Consider the following 15,026-nt stretch of genomic DNA (forward strand, 5'->3'; position numbering starts at 1 on the left):
ATGCAGGGCAGAAAAAAATCATATGCAGAAGTGGTAATTGCAGATACAACCAGTGCAAGCAATCCGTGTTTGACAACTGATGCTGATACTCTTGTATTTAATAATGTAGTGAATTTACTGAATCCAATGATTGTCAGTTAAGAAAACTGTGCAATTTCCAAGAAACAGGATGAGGCTCTTAAATTTGAGTTATCTAGGGACATCTTCTGTCTTAAATCACACACATGTACAAACAGAAACTGCTGTTTCTGGACAAATGTAGTTTTTACATCAGGTTTCAACCCATGCTATTAGTATTTATACCAGAGTATTTCTTCACATCCTCTTATGGATTCTTATCAGAAAATGAATTTCAACTTACCAAATACCTTCTGCCTCCACCACTTAGTAATGTGCATTCAAGTGCCAGATGACAAATGTCAGTGTAGATATACCAATTAAAAAAAAAAAAAAAAAAAAAAAAAAGAGTTTTCTCTGAATGTGTTTTGAGATCTGTACCTAACTTTGTTTGAGGATCATCCTCAATAATAATAACAACATTTATTTACATTGTGTCTGAGTCTTTACCAGAGGTCTCCCATCCAACATCAGTTGCATAAATGCTCTTATTGTTTGGTTTACAAACTTTGAATATGAAATTTCGGACAAGATAGCTGAGGCCTCTGTTACTAGAGATCTCCTCATTCATTCATTAAGGACTGAATTAGCCCTTCTGGTCCATCTGGTGATTGTATTGTGTTGGGAACTCTTGTCCCATTGACTGTCTATCACATCTGTGATTCTTTTCATAACCACTGCTCCAAAGGTATCTCCTGTCTGTTAACACTGACCATCCTGCATTGTGTTTACAAGCACAATCTCATATGTGACCATACTGAAGGTGATCATCATTAACACTTTTCTTCAAAATAGGTAACGTGTACCAGATAACATCAATCAGTCGATACCTGAGCAGCCTGTCTATCATGGAATTACTGGGAGAAAACATTCCATTTATCTTTGGAATGATATTATATGTTTGTTGAATGATGGTTGGAGAAAGAAAAATGAACTATCCAACAACTCTTCTTGTTGGATAACACCCACATGTTTCAGCCATGTTCTGGATATTCAATTACAGAGAAGAAAGAGGAGTTGTTCAGGGTTCAACAGCCAATATAGCACTACATGTGCCAGTATCCTGATTACTGTACAGCTTAAGGAAGGCAGATTTTTTTGTTATTGTTTTTTAAAAAAAAACTCACCTGATGTTCTGCAGGTTATTTTTTCTTACATAGATCATCTTTATTTTTATACATAGCTAGAAGATGCTTTTCTTGGTGAGCTAAAGAGTGCAGTGAAGATTTAAAAAATGTAATTAAGTTCTTTTGACAAATAACATGTTTCTTACACAGGGTGGTTATACTTGTTGATATATCAGCGACAAACTCTATGTACATCATCCATATCCAACATTATTTGCGACTTTTACTTGAGGAACAAATGTCAGATAAGGATTACTTCAATATTATAGCGTAAGCAGCTACTTAAGACTATCTTTTAAAATACTTTGCAATGAAAGAAGGATGCTGATAGACTCATTACTAATGGGCATGTTTTAGATTACTGGTAGTATTTCAGATTTTATGATGAGGTAATTGCGAGAAGAACACTGATATAACTTTATTGAATAGATTTATGGACCAGATGTACAGAGACCAAATTAGTAATTAAAAATCATTTGCGGGGGGTGGGGGGGCACGGAAACTGATTGAATCAAATTCTCTTTCTGTTATTTTGTTCATAACAACAGTATCAATTCACATGGCAGAAACTTTTACTGGATGAGGGTTTTGGAAGTGTCTCAGGATTACTGAGAGTGCCCTTTAAATTTTACAGTAACTCCAACACTTCTTTACTGTTTAATAGTACTAAAAATCCATACTCATGTTGGTAGTGAGAAATATATGGCACAACTGCTGAACAGCAGCTGGGCAGGTTCCTGAATAACAGGTAAAAAAGAGACAACAACTCGTGGAGTTCCAAATTTGGTAGGAGAGGAGAGCAGAGTCATGAAGGCAGCGTCTCAGTGTTACTGGTTTGGGGTATTGGGGGTGTTTGGTTTTGTGGGTGTTCTTTTTTTTTTTTTTTTTTAATTGCAAGCCTTTCTGTCTTCTTCTGAACTTTTACTAGCTCATTAGCATCCTGTTCAAGAAAGAAAAATGCAATCTGGCCTGCTGCTTTGAAATTCTGACAACCCCTGAGTGATGGATAAATTGGAATAACTAAATGATTTGAAACAGAAAATTTTACCTCTTAATAACCCAAACCATTATTATTTTTTTTTTAAGAATTCATTCAATCCTTTTCTTTGTTCTATGAAAATTAATTGCTATTATATTTCTGTAAAAGATTTGGGAGTGACATTGTGCCTTGGCAGCTGGAACTAGTTCCTTCTCAACCAGAAAACTTACAAAAAGCTTGGAGGTAGGATGAAATAACTTTCTTATACTTCTGAATTAAGTGAACATAGATATCATAAAACAGATGTAACAGAGAAACATAATTAATTGGTATTGCAAACAGTTTAGAAAATTGTCATGTTTACCATATCACAAAAATAATTTGACATGAACTGTTCTACAGTGATTGTTTATGATGGTTTGTTGTGAAAGCAGTGTCATAAAGTTCAGTATGTCCTAGTGACTTTGTATTTCATGTGTATCCAGAATACGTATGTACATGACTAGAGAAGTTTTTAAGAAATGCACAGGTTACATGAAGAATTTAAAACTATTTCAAATTCAGTTGAGATCTGGAATTTAAACCATGTTTTTCCCCTCATACACTGGAACCAAATCCCACATTTCTCTGTGGAATTATATCTTCAGTGATTTCATTATACATCTGTGGTTTTCTTTTATTCCTGTCAGTTCTTCTCTTACATTTTGTCTTCATCTCTGTGCTTCGAATCTTATCTTAAAAACTACTTTGTCATGGTTGCAATACAGAAACTAGAACAAGTGATTTGGATCCTTGTATAATCTGGTTTTACTGGATGTCATTGTCAAAAATTTCAGACTCCAGAGCAGTGTTAGTAAAGATTCTTAGTTTTCTTACTGCTTTATGCAGAAACAAAAGCTTTTCTAGATTAATTCTTTGAACTGTAAACTTATTCTTAGGTGGGTGTTGAGCTTGCAATGCAGAGGGAGTAGAAATTTCATGAGTGCTCTCAGGCAAGCTGTTGAAGTAGACTTCAAATATAAAGATAAACACAAATCACAAGGACTTTACCTCTTGACTACTGGAATACCTGATCAGGAAACAGTGAGTATCATCACAGGTTTTACAGCTCTTCTGAAAGTTCCTATCAGAATTAATCTCAACTGTATTTATCTTTTTTTTTCTTTTTTTTTTTTTTGGCTACTTACTATAGCTTGTTGGTGGAATACTTCTTTACTTATCTAAGCCAGCACAAATGTTGGTATCTCAGACCCTTCTTTCTGCAGTCACTATTTATGTGTTGGAGGTAGTAACTATTAATAGTATGTGAATCAGAAAACTCTAGAAGTGTTTTTAAGCTCTTTGTCTCACTCCAGCTGTGGCTATCATTTCACTGCATATTTCTTAATTTGAAGAAGCCCACTCAGATTTTTGTATTATATCATTTCCTTATGATAAAATGGTATAAAAGCCACAGATAATTTTACAGTGAAATTTCATAGTACACTATATAGAAACAGCTTCTATTTTTAATAACAATAGTCAGCTGTTTGGTTGTATTTTCACAGTGTGTGTGCTCTGTTGCTGTTGAGCCACTTGCACTGCCTAGAACTTCGGAACTCAGAGTAGTCCAATTGGCTTAACTATGTGTGTCTTGCCTGTCTTGCCTTTGTTACTAAACTTCTGGAAATTCTGGGCAAACACAAGAAATTGTTAAAAGCCTATGGAGAAAACATGAGAATGACAGATGCATACAGAAAGTCCAAATGAATAATTTCCATCCCTACTTCTTTGCTACAGTGCATGGGTAGCTTGAAGACCATCACCTTGTGGTTTTGATTCTTATAACTACCCCAACTCAATTCTTGGCTGCAGCAGTGCAGTTGGTGTTGTCACTAGTAATAACAGCATTAGCTTTTGCGTATATACATGATTTAAGGATGCATTCAGCTACTCAGGGTGTATTCCTGCACTGAATTGCACATGCTGGGCACTGTTTGTTCATCAGTTCAGAAAACAGTGGAATAGATGGAAGCTCATCTGAGGTACATGGTTGCTACTGATTTTTTTTTTTTTTTTTTTTTTTTGCTTTGCAGCACTTAATCAGTACCTATATGGCTGAGGCTTGCAGAGGTTTTGATTTGCAGCTTCATGTCTGTCTGTTCAGTGTAATGGAAGATGTTGACTCCAGTGGGATTATTCCAGCCCGCTATGCTAACCCAACTGAAACTGCCATCGCTTTTAAAGAAATAGTACATGCAGCCAATGGGAGATTTCATTGGTTTGGAGAAGCAGGTATGTGAAAAAGAAAGCCAGCACTTAGTTCTTTTTCATTAAGCAAATAATATACGTTAATGTATTTTCCCCCAAACAAGTTGTTTAGTTTTTAGGATGTGATAATACTACAGTAGTATTGAGATATAAACAGGTCTTAGTTTGATTAAGGCTTTTAGCTGTCTTGCAGAATATTATAATGCATCATTAATGCAGGAATTTGTTTTTTTCTATTAAAATTCACTATTTTCTGCTAGATATTTTAAGGTATACAATTAAAATGTATTTACTAATGTAGTAGGTCCAAACTGCCTGGACCTACTGGAAAAGAAGGCTTTCTGGTTCTTTTCATTGATATTTGACATGTTCTACAAATTGTTGTATACTTTATATATATAACATTTTAAAATGCTGATTAGCATATATTTGGTTATCAGGTATTTTTGAAAGTGATGATATCACTGTTATTGTGTCTGAAATTGAAAAAGCAAACAACTACTCCCAAAAGGTATGAATTATATATCTTTTTAAATTCTGTTTTTCTTCAGAAAAAAAATCCACAGTGTTCGTGTAGCTGTCATTGCAGAAGATTGGACAAAATGAAAACCCTTGTAAGATGGGGAGGAATGCTCTAGAATGTGAGAATTGTCACTGTAGAGCAAACATGGAGTAGAAAGCAGTTATACAGTAGCACTGCAGTGAATGATGTTGGACTGTCTGTGGTTTCCTAGCAAATACAAGGAGTTTACGACTGAAGCAATTCTCATCTTTGTGGCTAGCCCTATGATGAGTTCTTCTCAAGTAGAATTAATTGTTCATTTACTCCTACAAAGCACAGCAGAGGGAGTGTTATTGCGTTATTGGCACAAAAGTGTACTAAAGGTGTAGAACTAGACAACCTCTCTCAATATTAAATGTACTTTTTCTAAAGTTATCCAACAAATTTGCTGAGGTGGTGCAGCCAGACTGGCATTATGACAGCTGTTTCTTATAAAAGTGTGATGAGAAAGGTATACACAGTGAGATTATCTGTCCAGAGGTCATAGCAATTTGTTGAATGCAAGTCTGAGACAAAAATCTGTTGTTGTTTTGTTTGGTTCTGTTTTTAAAGAAAAGTCAATGGATACTTAATAGGATCTTGACATATTTGATATTATAGTTTAATAGTTGAATGTATTAGGTTCATCTTCCTCCTATTTGTTCTGGTTTTGATGCATATAGCATTGCATTTTCTATTAGAATGTTTGCTCAGACCACAGAGGTTTTTCCTCCTGTGTGTTTGAGCAAACACAGTACAAAGAAGTTAGAGGCGTTAAGCATTACCAGATTAGTACTTTTTCTATTTGTATTATTTACTATAAAAATAATAAATACAGGGTGTCTGTCCTTGAAATGTCATTTACTTAAATTTCATGTATATGAATTACTGAACAGTGTGAACTTCCATTTCAGTGTGCATTCTTAGTGGAATCCTTAAAGCAACGTTCAGGAAATCAGTCTGCTAACCCATTTGTACCAGAAGCAAGCTCAAGCATGCTTGTGACAAAAGAGAAAAGAAAGCCACAGAAGCTGCTATCTCCAAAACCCACAGCTCTGAGCCTGGCTAGAATGGTTTGAAATTCTTCAAAGTCTTATTTTTAAGATTGTCTGTTTTAATTAATGACTCTACCCAGCTCATGGTGGTCTTTGTGAAAGAAGTGCTTAAGCTGAAAATTTGAAGGAAGTGAAAACAGTACAGTGATGCTACTCTGAATTTACATTTTAATTTGCATTCAAGGTGCTACATAAACAGACAAGTACATCTTAATAAATCCTGCTAATTAAATAGAATTGTAGTAATTAAACAATACTGTAGTATCTACAATTATCTAAATAATTCCTCCTCTGACCTTAAAAAATTAGTGTTTAATACAAGCAAAGGCAAAGCAGAAATGTGTTTTACCAAGTTACTTTTATTTAGCAAGACCTTCTAGGAAGTACTGAATTTTGTGGTATCCCATTCATGTATACATGAGACAGCTGCAGTTGAGTAGCGTGTCTTTGGCCACACAGAGAGGTAATAAAAAGCAAGAAATAGGATTTGGGATTTGTTTCCTGCTCCCTGTGCTTATTTCCATTGAGTTATACTACTTCTGAGACCCTTGGGCTTTGCTGATGCTTTCCTCATTAATTTTGACAGCGTACATGTACATGTATGTATCTGTTTTGAGAGAGTGGACAAATCTGGCCAGTGCTTACCACTTGGGAGTGTAAATTACTACTGACTAGTCAGAAGAGACAGAATGAAACAAGAATTAGAATTAATTATGAAGGATAGTTCCAGTTTTTAATAATTTATGTAATTACGATATGGTTGAAATACTTTTTATTTTTTATTATCTATGCTTATGTAGTATATTAAAGAAAACCACAGTGCAGAGAAATCTTCTTCCATAAGAGTATTGGCATGGCGTCCTACTAGTGCAAAAGCAGAAATTCCACCAGGTCTGTATGGATTAGGAGCTTTTTGTCTTTAGTTTGTTTGGGTTTTGCTTAGAAGAAAGTATTAAATTAGAATTGAGAGATTTTATTTTAAACTTTTAGAAACATTAGCAATTTTAACCTGTAGTCAGAGTGACAGGAGACATTGGAGTTGTTTTTGAAATAATTCTGTATGAGTTTTAGTTGTAATGTATCTAGATTACATATAGGTTGGAAGAGGAAGGAACAGTGCCCACATACATAACTATTTCCAGGTTCTTTGATTGAATGTTCATCCTGTAGCAGGAAATGTGTGTGTGGCAGAAAGTAGAGCCCCCCTTTTGTCATAACTTTGAAGACAATTAAAACCTCACTTATCTTGGTTTTGAATTCACACTCCATTCTTATCAAAGGCTCAACAATTCAGAGATTTATGTTACTAGTTCAATATGTAATATTTCTGTTAGTATTGTTGTAGCCAATTGTTCTTAATATGCTGCTCTCTTTATGATCCAGCAATGAAAGAAAACTCCAACACAAACATCAGGTTATCCTCAGTGCTCTCTCTTGCAGCTACTACTGGTGTATAGAACAGTTCTTAAATTTATTCCAGTCACTGTTGGTTAATTAAAGTCCAATTCCTTCCTCCCCTATTTTTATAATTTTCCCACTCTTTGTTCTTTGCATCTTTGTTAACATCTGCAGAGGTGTTTTTCTTGTTGTTTGTTTTGTTTTTAATTTTTGCACTAAATTTGGGCCTTGATATCTATTGATTCATTGCTAAACAGCAGTGTTTACAAATCTGGATTCATATTTGCATATGAGCTACTGTGTGCAACGACGACTGGCTTTTCTAATACATACTATACTTCTTCTGAGCCCCTAATCTTTTCAGGTTATACCATGTGACATTCCTCCTGATGCTAATTTATATGTTGTAAAGATTACGGTTCCATTTGTATGAAATGAGCATGACTAGTTCTATAATATGGATTTTTCTTGACCAGTATCTAAGAAAATTAAGTATGTATAATTGTGGCAATAGGAAGTTATGAACTGAAGAACTGGGTTACATGTCAGTTTTACACTTTGCTAAATTAAATGAGAATTTGTATTTTTTTTATTTGTAGTACAAACAATAAAAAAATGGCCTCAGACTGAGAATAAAAGAAAACATAAATCAAGGAAACAGACAGAGTGTTCTGTGTCAGTATTCTATACTGATAAAGGAAGAAATGTGGGTATGTGTTACCATGATATTATTGGTGAAGCCTTTTTATTATCAGTCTTTGTATTATCAAACAGTTTGGATGCAAAGTCACATATGATCAGTGAGCTTTAAATAGTGAATGGAATTGAGTTTCATTTATCAAATAGTAGTGAGTGTTTTAATCATTTTTTGTAAAGTACTTTGAGATCTTCTGGTCAAAGATGTTTTAAGAAAAAATGCCACGAGTTAGGTGAATAGAAGATTTTACTTTTTAAGGTAATTTTTAAAGCTAAATGGCTTCTTTAGAAGTCACTTTTTTATAGAAACTTTCCATTTTTGTAAAATGAAAAACTGTGTGTGAAATAGTAGGTGTCTTTTTGTTTGGCTGTTTGTTTTGTTTTGTTTTACCAATATGTAACTTCAAAAAAGCTATGAAGTCATGTATGAAGGGCTATGAAGAGGTAACCTAAGGTTCCCAATACTACTTTGTTCATTTTCTTGCTAGGTACAGTATACCGAAAGTATCCAAAGACAATGTGCACAAGAAAGAGTGTTCCCTCTGTTACATTGCCAAAAAAAGAGGAAATCTGTTCAAGCAAAGAGGTATTTTGTTCCTTATCAATAAATAGCCATTTTAGAATTCTTAACATGAATTATTTGAACGTGTTAATTGTGATTATGTACAACATGTTATTTAAGCAGTTTTAATATTTACAAAAAAACAATTGCTCCATTTGTTTTTCTTACAAGTGGCTGAATAAGTACAGTATTAAAAAACTTAAACTGGAGTTGCCCAGACTGATGTTTGGTCCAAGCTGTACTCACCGAAAGAAAATTGTGGAGTCTCTGCACAAGAAAGTATCAGCAAAATACTGCACTATCTTCCCTAGTGTAGAAGTCAATGTAAGTTTTGCAGATGTCATATACCTACATTGCTGAAATGTTTTATATTTGCTAAAGATAGTACATGATAATCAGTGTTTGTGGAATGCGAATGTAATGTGTGTTTTCCACTTTCCTCCATTATTTTCTGTTCTAAACCACCTTGCTAATAGAAGACTTTCTCTAGCTTTCTGTTCACCACAGAAATATTTAGTATATTTGAAATGCAAACTACATGGGATCTTTGGAATGTATGGCAACTCTTCTGCTCATCCAGCATGAATAATAATTTTAAAATTTCTTTGTACGTAAGGCTTTGGAATATCATGAGAGTGGAAACTAGGAAACTAATTGATATTGATTGGTTTGGTTTGTGCAATTACCAGAGAAACATAGCAAGTTAAGTCCAGGGTATTATTGGTCTATTATATCTACAAAAAATGTCAGAAGGAATGCAACATAAGCACCTGTCCAGCCATGTTATATAATTTTGTTGCTCGATGCAACTGGCTGAGATTAGAACTAGGCTTTCCTAATTTGGGTAAACCAGTTATTTAGTAGTGACAGAGCCACAGAAATTTTCTTACACTATTTCATAGAGTTAAAGACAAAAAAAAAAAAAAAGGCAAACAACTAATCACCCTGATTTCTGTTGCTGATACTGCATATATAGCCACAGAGCTCATACCTGTTGACGTAAGATGCTTTTGTACAAACTGAATTTTCCAGGGGGTTGTGAAACATCTGCAGGTTCAATCTAAAGAACTGGAAATCTACACTGAACAAATGGAGAAGGTGTTGCAACGCTATCTACAAAGAATACAGTGGCTTCTGTCAGGTAGTGCTGTGCATCTTTATTGTAAAACAGAATTTAAACATTTATAAAATCTTCTTGTCTACTATTTCAGTGAGGTTAATTCTGAATACATGTGGATCTCAAACATGAGGTTCAAAGAGCTATTGTGCCTATTCTGTGATTTGTAACTGCATAATTCTAAAATTCCATTTGTTTGCTTGTAGTTTCAAACTATGCACTGGAAACTAAGTTTTCTGTTTCTTTAAAAAATATATATTTTAGCAGTGAGCCTTTGTTTGTGGACAAAATATTAATGAAGTGTGAGCTTGACACACAGCTTTAAACAATAGATTTGAGTTATGCCAGCTGCCTCCTTTAACATGAGTTGTTAACCTCAAACCCAAATGTGGTAGGTTAAATGATGGTGCTAATTATTTAACCTTCTAATACATGTTTAATAACTTAATGTCGTAATTGCAAATCATTTCCTCTTGACTCCTTTGCACTAGAAGTCTTTGGCATTTAGTATCCAACACTAGGAGCAGGGCAAGACAAAGTATCTAACACAGGGTAGGCCAAAGTTAGCAAGTTCTTTAGTGCAGTTTATGACAGTCATCATAAAAAAGGTCTGTACACTGTAATTGCACAAGAAATGTAAAGGTAAAAGTAAGTTTATCATCAAAATAATTTAAGTTCTGTTTTGTTGTTATAATTAACTTATTATTTTGTTGAACTGTTTTTAAAAAGTATTTTTATGATGATAAAATAAGACTGTAAGAGAATTCAACACCTATGCAGTAGATATACATCCAGCTTGCAGTGAAATAATTATGGCTATGATGCAAAATTTTAATTTTTACACATTGTGTTCATGAATACAAGGTAGATGTCTGTAGTGTTAGAAGCTTTCCATCAACAGAAGAAACACAATCATGTACATACAAAAAATAGCTTTTTTGGTTCTTTTACTAAGAACACGCCATATTTAGAAGTTTAGCATCGCTGCTGGTGAAAAGTATTTTGATCCCTCTGTTGCTCATAAGTATGTTTGTTAGGAAATAGTTCGTTTTTTTCTGTGTTGCAAAGTAGGAGCTACGCATTTTTAATGCAAGTTGTAACAATTGGCTAGTAATTAATGGTTGATAGTACTAGATTTGTAATAGCAGAAAACTTTTCTATCACTAACCCTTGAACTGCTTAGTTTCCACACAGGTTAGAATTTATTATGTAGAGGTGTGTCCAGAATAACTCCTAAAGACTGAAGGTTTTACTGTATGCTCAATAAAATCTTAATGTTCAACAAAATAAGCTTATGTAATGACATGACATTTGAATGATCTGGTGCAGGAAGCCGAAGATTGTTTGGTACCATTTTAGAAGCAAATGTCTGTGTTTTAATTGATACGTCTGGTTCCATGGACCCATATTTGCCACATATCACAAAAGAACTTGCATCCCTTATCTGGGAACAGCTGAGAAAAAATGAAGTCAGGTATGATAGACTACTGATACAGGCTGAAACCTGCACTACTTATTCTTATGTAATAAGATTATTTAGTAATTACTAAAAATACAGTACTGAAACACAGTATGTTAGTGCATAGTATGCACATGGCATAAATGATTTTTTTTTTGTTTTTCATTTTAAGCAGCTTGGAATTCTCAGCTCTAAGATTTGTGCCATGTTTGCCATAGGCTGATGCTGTTTAACGTTTGGGTTTAGCATTCCAATTGACTTTCTGTTGATGCAGAATGAGTTAAACTTTCTGACACTTTCTTATTCCAATAATAGGTTCTTGATTGTTTTTGGTTGTTTGTTTTTTGGTTTTGTTTCTGTTTCAAAACTAGCTTATCCAATGAGATTGATATTGATTGGTATTGATTAGGTTTAAATATTTTGGCCATTTTTCTCCTCAGGTTTAACCTGCTGAGATTTTCAGAAAATACAGAGAGCTGGAGGGAATATCTTGTAGAGGCAACTGATAAAACATGTCATGATGCTGTACAGTGGGTGTCCAAATTCCACGCTCATGGTAATACATGTATCCTTATGGCTTTACAGGTTAGTAAATTATATACTATAGTCTGGAGAAGAAAGAGTGTCTTGTGCTGATCATATGATTGATAATGTACTATAAAACATTTAGGTAAAACATACTATACAACACTTCTTGTATTCAAAACACCAAATGGATCTGGAATTAAGCCACTGTTCCTGCCCACAAGACTCAAAAATACGACATTCATTGTTCATACTGAGTTTAGAAAAAAGGGAAATGTCAATAGTTTCATCAATCTTTGCATTTAAGGAGCCATGGAGAGAAAAAATAGCTAATTCCTCAAAATGATGGTTATGTACAATTGTGGTTATGATATATTTGGTATGAACCAAACATGAATTTTAAAGAAGCAATGGTGGTTAGAATCAAATGAGCATTGAGTGTGATTCTTGGACTTCAGTAACAGGTGAAGGAACTTTTCTTCCATAAAAATTCTTGGTGTAGAAATTAACTAGTAATAACAATTTAAAACAGAGGCTGAAAGAACTTGCAATTTCATGAGATTTTAAATTTAAATCAGTAGAGAAATTGTGCCCTAAATGAGTGATTCTTGTTCTAGATACCTTTACAGAATCTTCATATAAATTTTCTGGAATTCTTGGCAAATCAAGTGCGGTAGAATTAGAAGACATGTTTATATTGCAGAAATGTCCACTGAGCTAATTATCACAGCAAGTTTTCATAATATAAAATGGCCGGGTTAGAGTGAGCCTGATTTTCAGACATTAAGCATCTTTTACTCCCACAACAGTTAACTGAATCTATTTACTTGAAGCTATTTAGCTTATTTAAAGGAGTCAGTTTTTGGTGGTGCCCTGCTTTTGTGATTAAAGTGCCTTATGCTACAAATTATCTACTTGTTTATTTTTACAAAGTTATATCCTTGATCTCTCATATTTGGTGAAAAGAAAAAGACAATACTAACTTTCATAATGAAGTGGTAAATATACAGCTGTCTTAAATCATTGGAATAGTGTTTTCATTTTAAAGAATTACTTTTCATATAAATGTTCTAATTATTTTAGCTTGTTTTCTGCTTTTCAGAAAGCTCTCAGTTTCCAAGACATAGAGGCACTGTATGTATTGACTGATGGAAAACCAGATACCAGTTGCAGTCTGATTTTGAAAGAAATTGAAAGGTTGAGAAAGAAACAAGATATTAAAATCCACACCATTTCATTTAGCTGTGCGGACAGGTATGTGATACTTGATCAAAACAATCATGTGATACAAGATCAAAACTATCATGAAAATTATTAGTTTATTTATTGTCAGAGGGCTGCATTCTCAGGGCATGCCATATGCTCAGTTCACTGAACAACAGGTTTGAGCTAGGCATTCATTCAGGTGGGAACTGGGCAAGCTGTTCTGACACAGGTAATTGCCACATGGCCTGTATCTCCCACAGCTTGTCCTTGAGAGAACCGCCTTCACACACATGGAGTTGTGATGTGCATCCCTAGTCTGCAGCAGAAAAATAATAGACTAGGCTGAACTGGAATAAGGAGCACTGGGAAAGTGTTAGTGCCAGCCATGATGGAGTCTGGGTTGAAAATACATCGGTGGTTACTCTTCTGGAGGGATCTTTGCATGGTCCAGAATTGGAGACCATGCAACAATACCACGAAGTGTGTGCTCTTCTACATTCACCTTCATGGTGGCTGTATGATGCAGGGAGCAGACAGCCAAACAGACCACTTCTACAAGGTACATTCCACCACCTCAAAATGCAGCAGTTGTTGCAGGTCTTAAAGAACTCAGCCGTTGTGGTCTTAAATTGAGACTATTATAATGCTAGTGCTTCAGGACTCTAGAAAGGACTCTAAAATGACACAGCAGTAAAAGTGTGTTATTTAGCATACTTGTAATAAGAATACAATAGCAACTGTATTAGCCATTGGACATGTTGGACAATGGCAAGCAATAGGGGCTTAGACAAGAGAACAAGTTATGGGGCATGCAAAAATGTTACTTCCCCTTATGGAGTCTCCCAGCTTTTGGCTTTCTTACCCTGTGTGAAATATTGCTGCCTTTTCCTTGCCAACCTGTTTTCTTTTTTTTTTTTTGATTCTGTTATTACACTAAACCTCATGTTCAAAAATAACCTGTCTTTGGAGGTTATGATAACTAGGTAGAGTATATTCTTCATTAGCTCTTGAAGATTAGAAATGATACCAAAATATATAATCATGTCCTCCAAACTGCTTGTTTAGTTATCATACTTTTTGAGGAATGCTTAGAAATTGTTTGTTTTTTTTTTTTTTTAATTGTTGCTGCTTTCAGAGAAATAATTTTAATGAGTCACTTACTGCTTTGTTGTTAACAGAGAAGCTAATGAATTTCTGAAGAAGCTTGCGTCCCAAACAGGAGGGCGCTACCACTGCAGTTTTGGAGATGCGGATGGCCAACTAGCAGCACACCGAATGTTGATGGAGGGGTTTGATGATGAAGATGTATGTTAAGTGGTTTGGTTTTGTTAGGCTTGGTTTTGTTTCTCTCCAACTTAATCTTCATCTGTAGTAAAACTGCATTTTAAAAAAGAAAAATCACTAGAAGTAGTAATACAGGACTCAGCTTAAGATATGTTATATTGCAACCAAAAGGAGAAATCCTAATATCTGGTTTTGTATGTCTATAAGCTGCCTTGGCCAGGTGGCCTAACCTTTGAAAGAAGTATATAATGCAATTTAGTTTTTGAAAAAGAAGCAAAATCATCCTATCTCTGGACGCTGTTTTTAAGCTAGCTTTAGCTTTTACTGTGCCTTTTTATCCTCGCTATCTTCTGTTTCATTTGTCACTGTAAAATCCTTACATAGCACATTAATGCTACACCTTAAGAGGCCTTAGTGATTGCCACGGTAGGAAAGAGTATTAGTGAGAATCCAGAGTTGCTCTGCCCCTCCCACTTGTAATTCGAAGGACTCTGCAAGTAGACAGGGACAAGGAGGTGTAGAGCTTTAGCTCAATTAATTAAATTGGTAGACATTGAAAATAATAAGTAGTTGCATGATAAAGCAGAATATTTTAATTCTATTTTTAGGATCCAGTTTTCCCTTACTTTGAAGGAGATGATTTAAAGAAACTTACTGAAGAAGTAGCAAAAGCTAGAAGTTTTTTAAAGCAGGCAAAATCTTTGAGGTGA

At 34.5% G+C, this 15,026-nt stretch overlaps 1 protein-coding gene across 1 annotated transcript in view; it reads left to right on the plus strand.

Annotated features, from left to right (window-relative positions):
• Positions 1-15,026, plus strand: part of VWA3A (von Willebrand factor A domain containing 3A) — a gene marked incomplete at its 3' end in the record, with an annotated part of 28,032 nt that extends 13,006 nt beyond the window's left edge. Inside the window, exons 17-32 of the mRNA XM_082772393.1 lie at positions 1,395-1,514; positions 2,392-2,466; positions 3,162-3,306; positions 4,299-4,497; positions 4,914-4,984; positions 5,929-6,087; positions 6,870-6,960; positions 8,067-8,177; positions 8,652-8,749; positions 8,897-9,049; positions 9,758-9,866; positions 11,172-11,316; positions 11,742-11,886; positions 12,929-13,080; positions 14,211-14,337; positions 14,925-15,026. Coding sequence (XP_082628519.1) covers positions 1,395-1,514; positions 2,392-2,466; positions 3,162-3,306; positions 4,299-4,497; positions 4,914-4,984; positions 5,929-6,087; positions 6,870-6,960; positions 8,067-8,177; positions 8,652-8,749; positions 8,897-9,049; positions 9,758-9,866; positions 11,172-11,316; positions 11,742-11,886; positions 12,929-13,080; positions 14,211-14,337; positions 14,925-15,026 — 2,002 coding nt within the window. The remainder of the gene's footprint in view (positions 1-1,394; positions 1,515-2,391; positions 2,467-3,161; positions 3,307-4,298; positions 4,498-4,913; positions 4,985-5,928; positions 6,088-6,869; positions 6,961-8,066; positions 8,178-8,651; positions 8,750-8,896; positions 9,050-9,757; positions 9,867-11,171; positions 11,317-11,741; positions 11,887-12,928; positions 13,081-14,210; positions 14,338-14,924) is intronic.

This window comes from Aythya marila (genome assembly GCF_965140915.1).
Source record: "Aythya marila genome assembly, chromosome: 15".
Taxonomy (NCBI): domain Eukaryota; kingdom Metazoa; phylum Chordata; class Aves; order Anseriformes; family Anatidae; genus Aythya; species Aythya marila.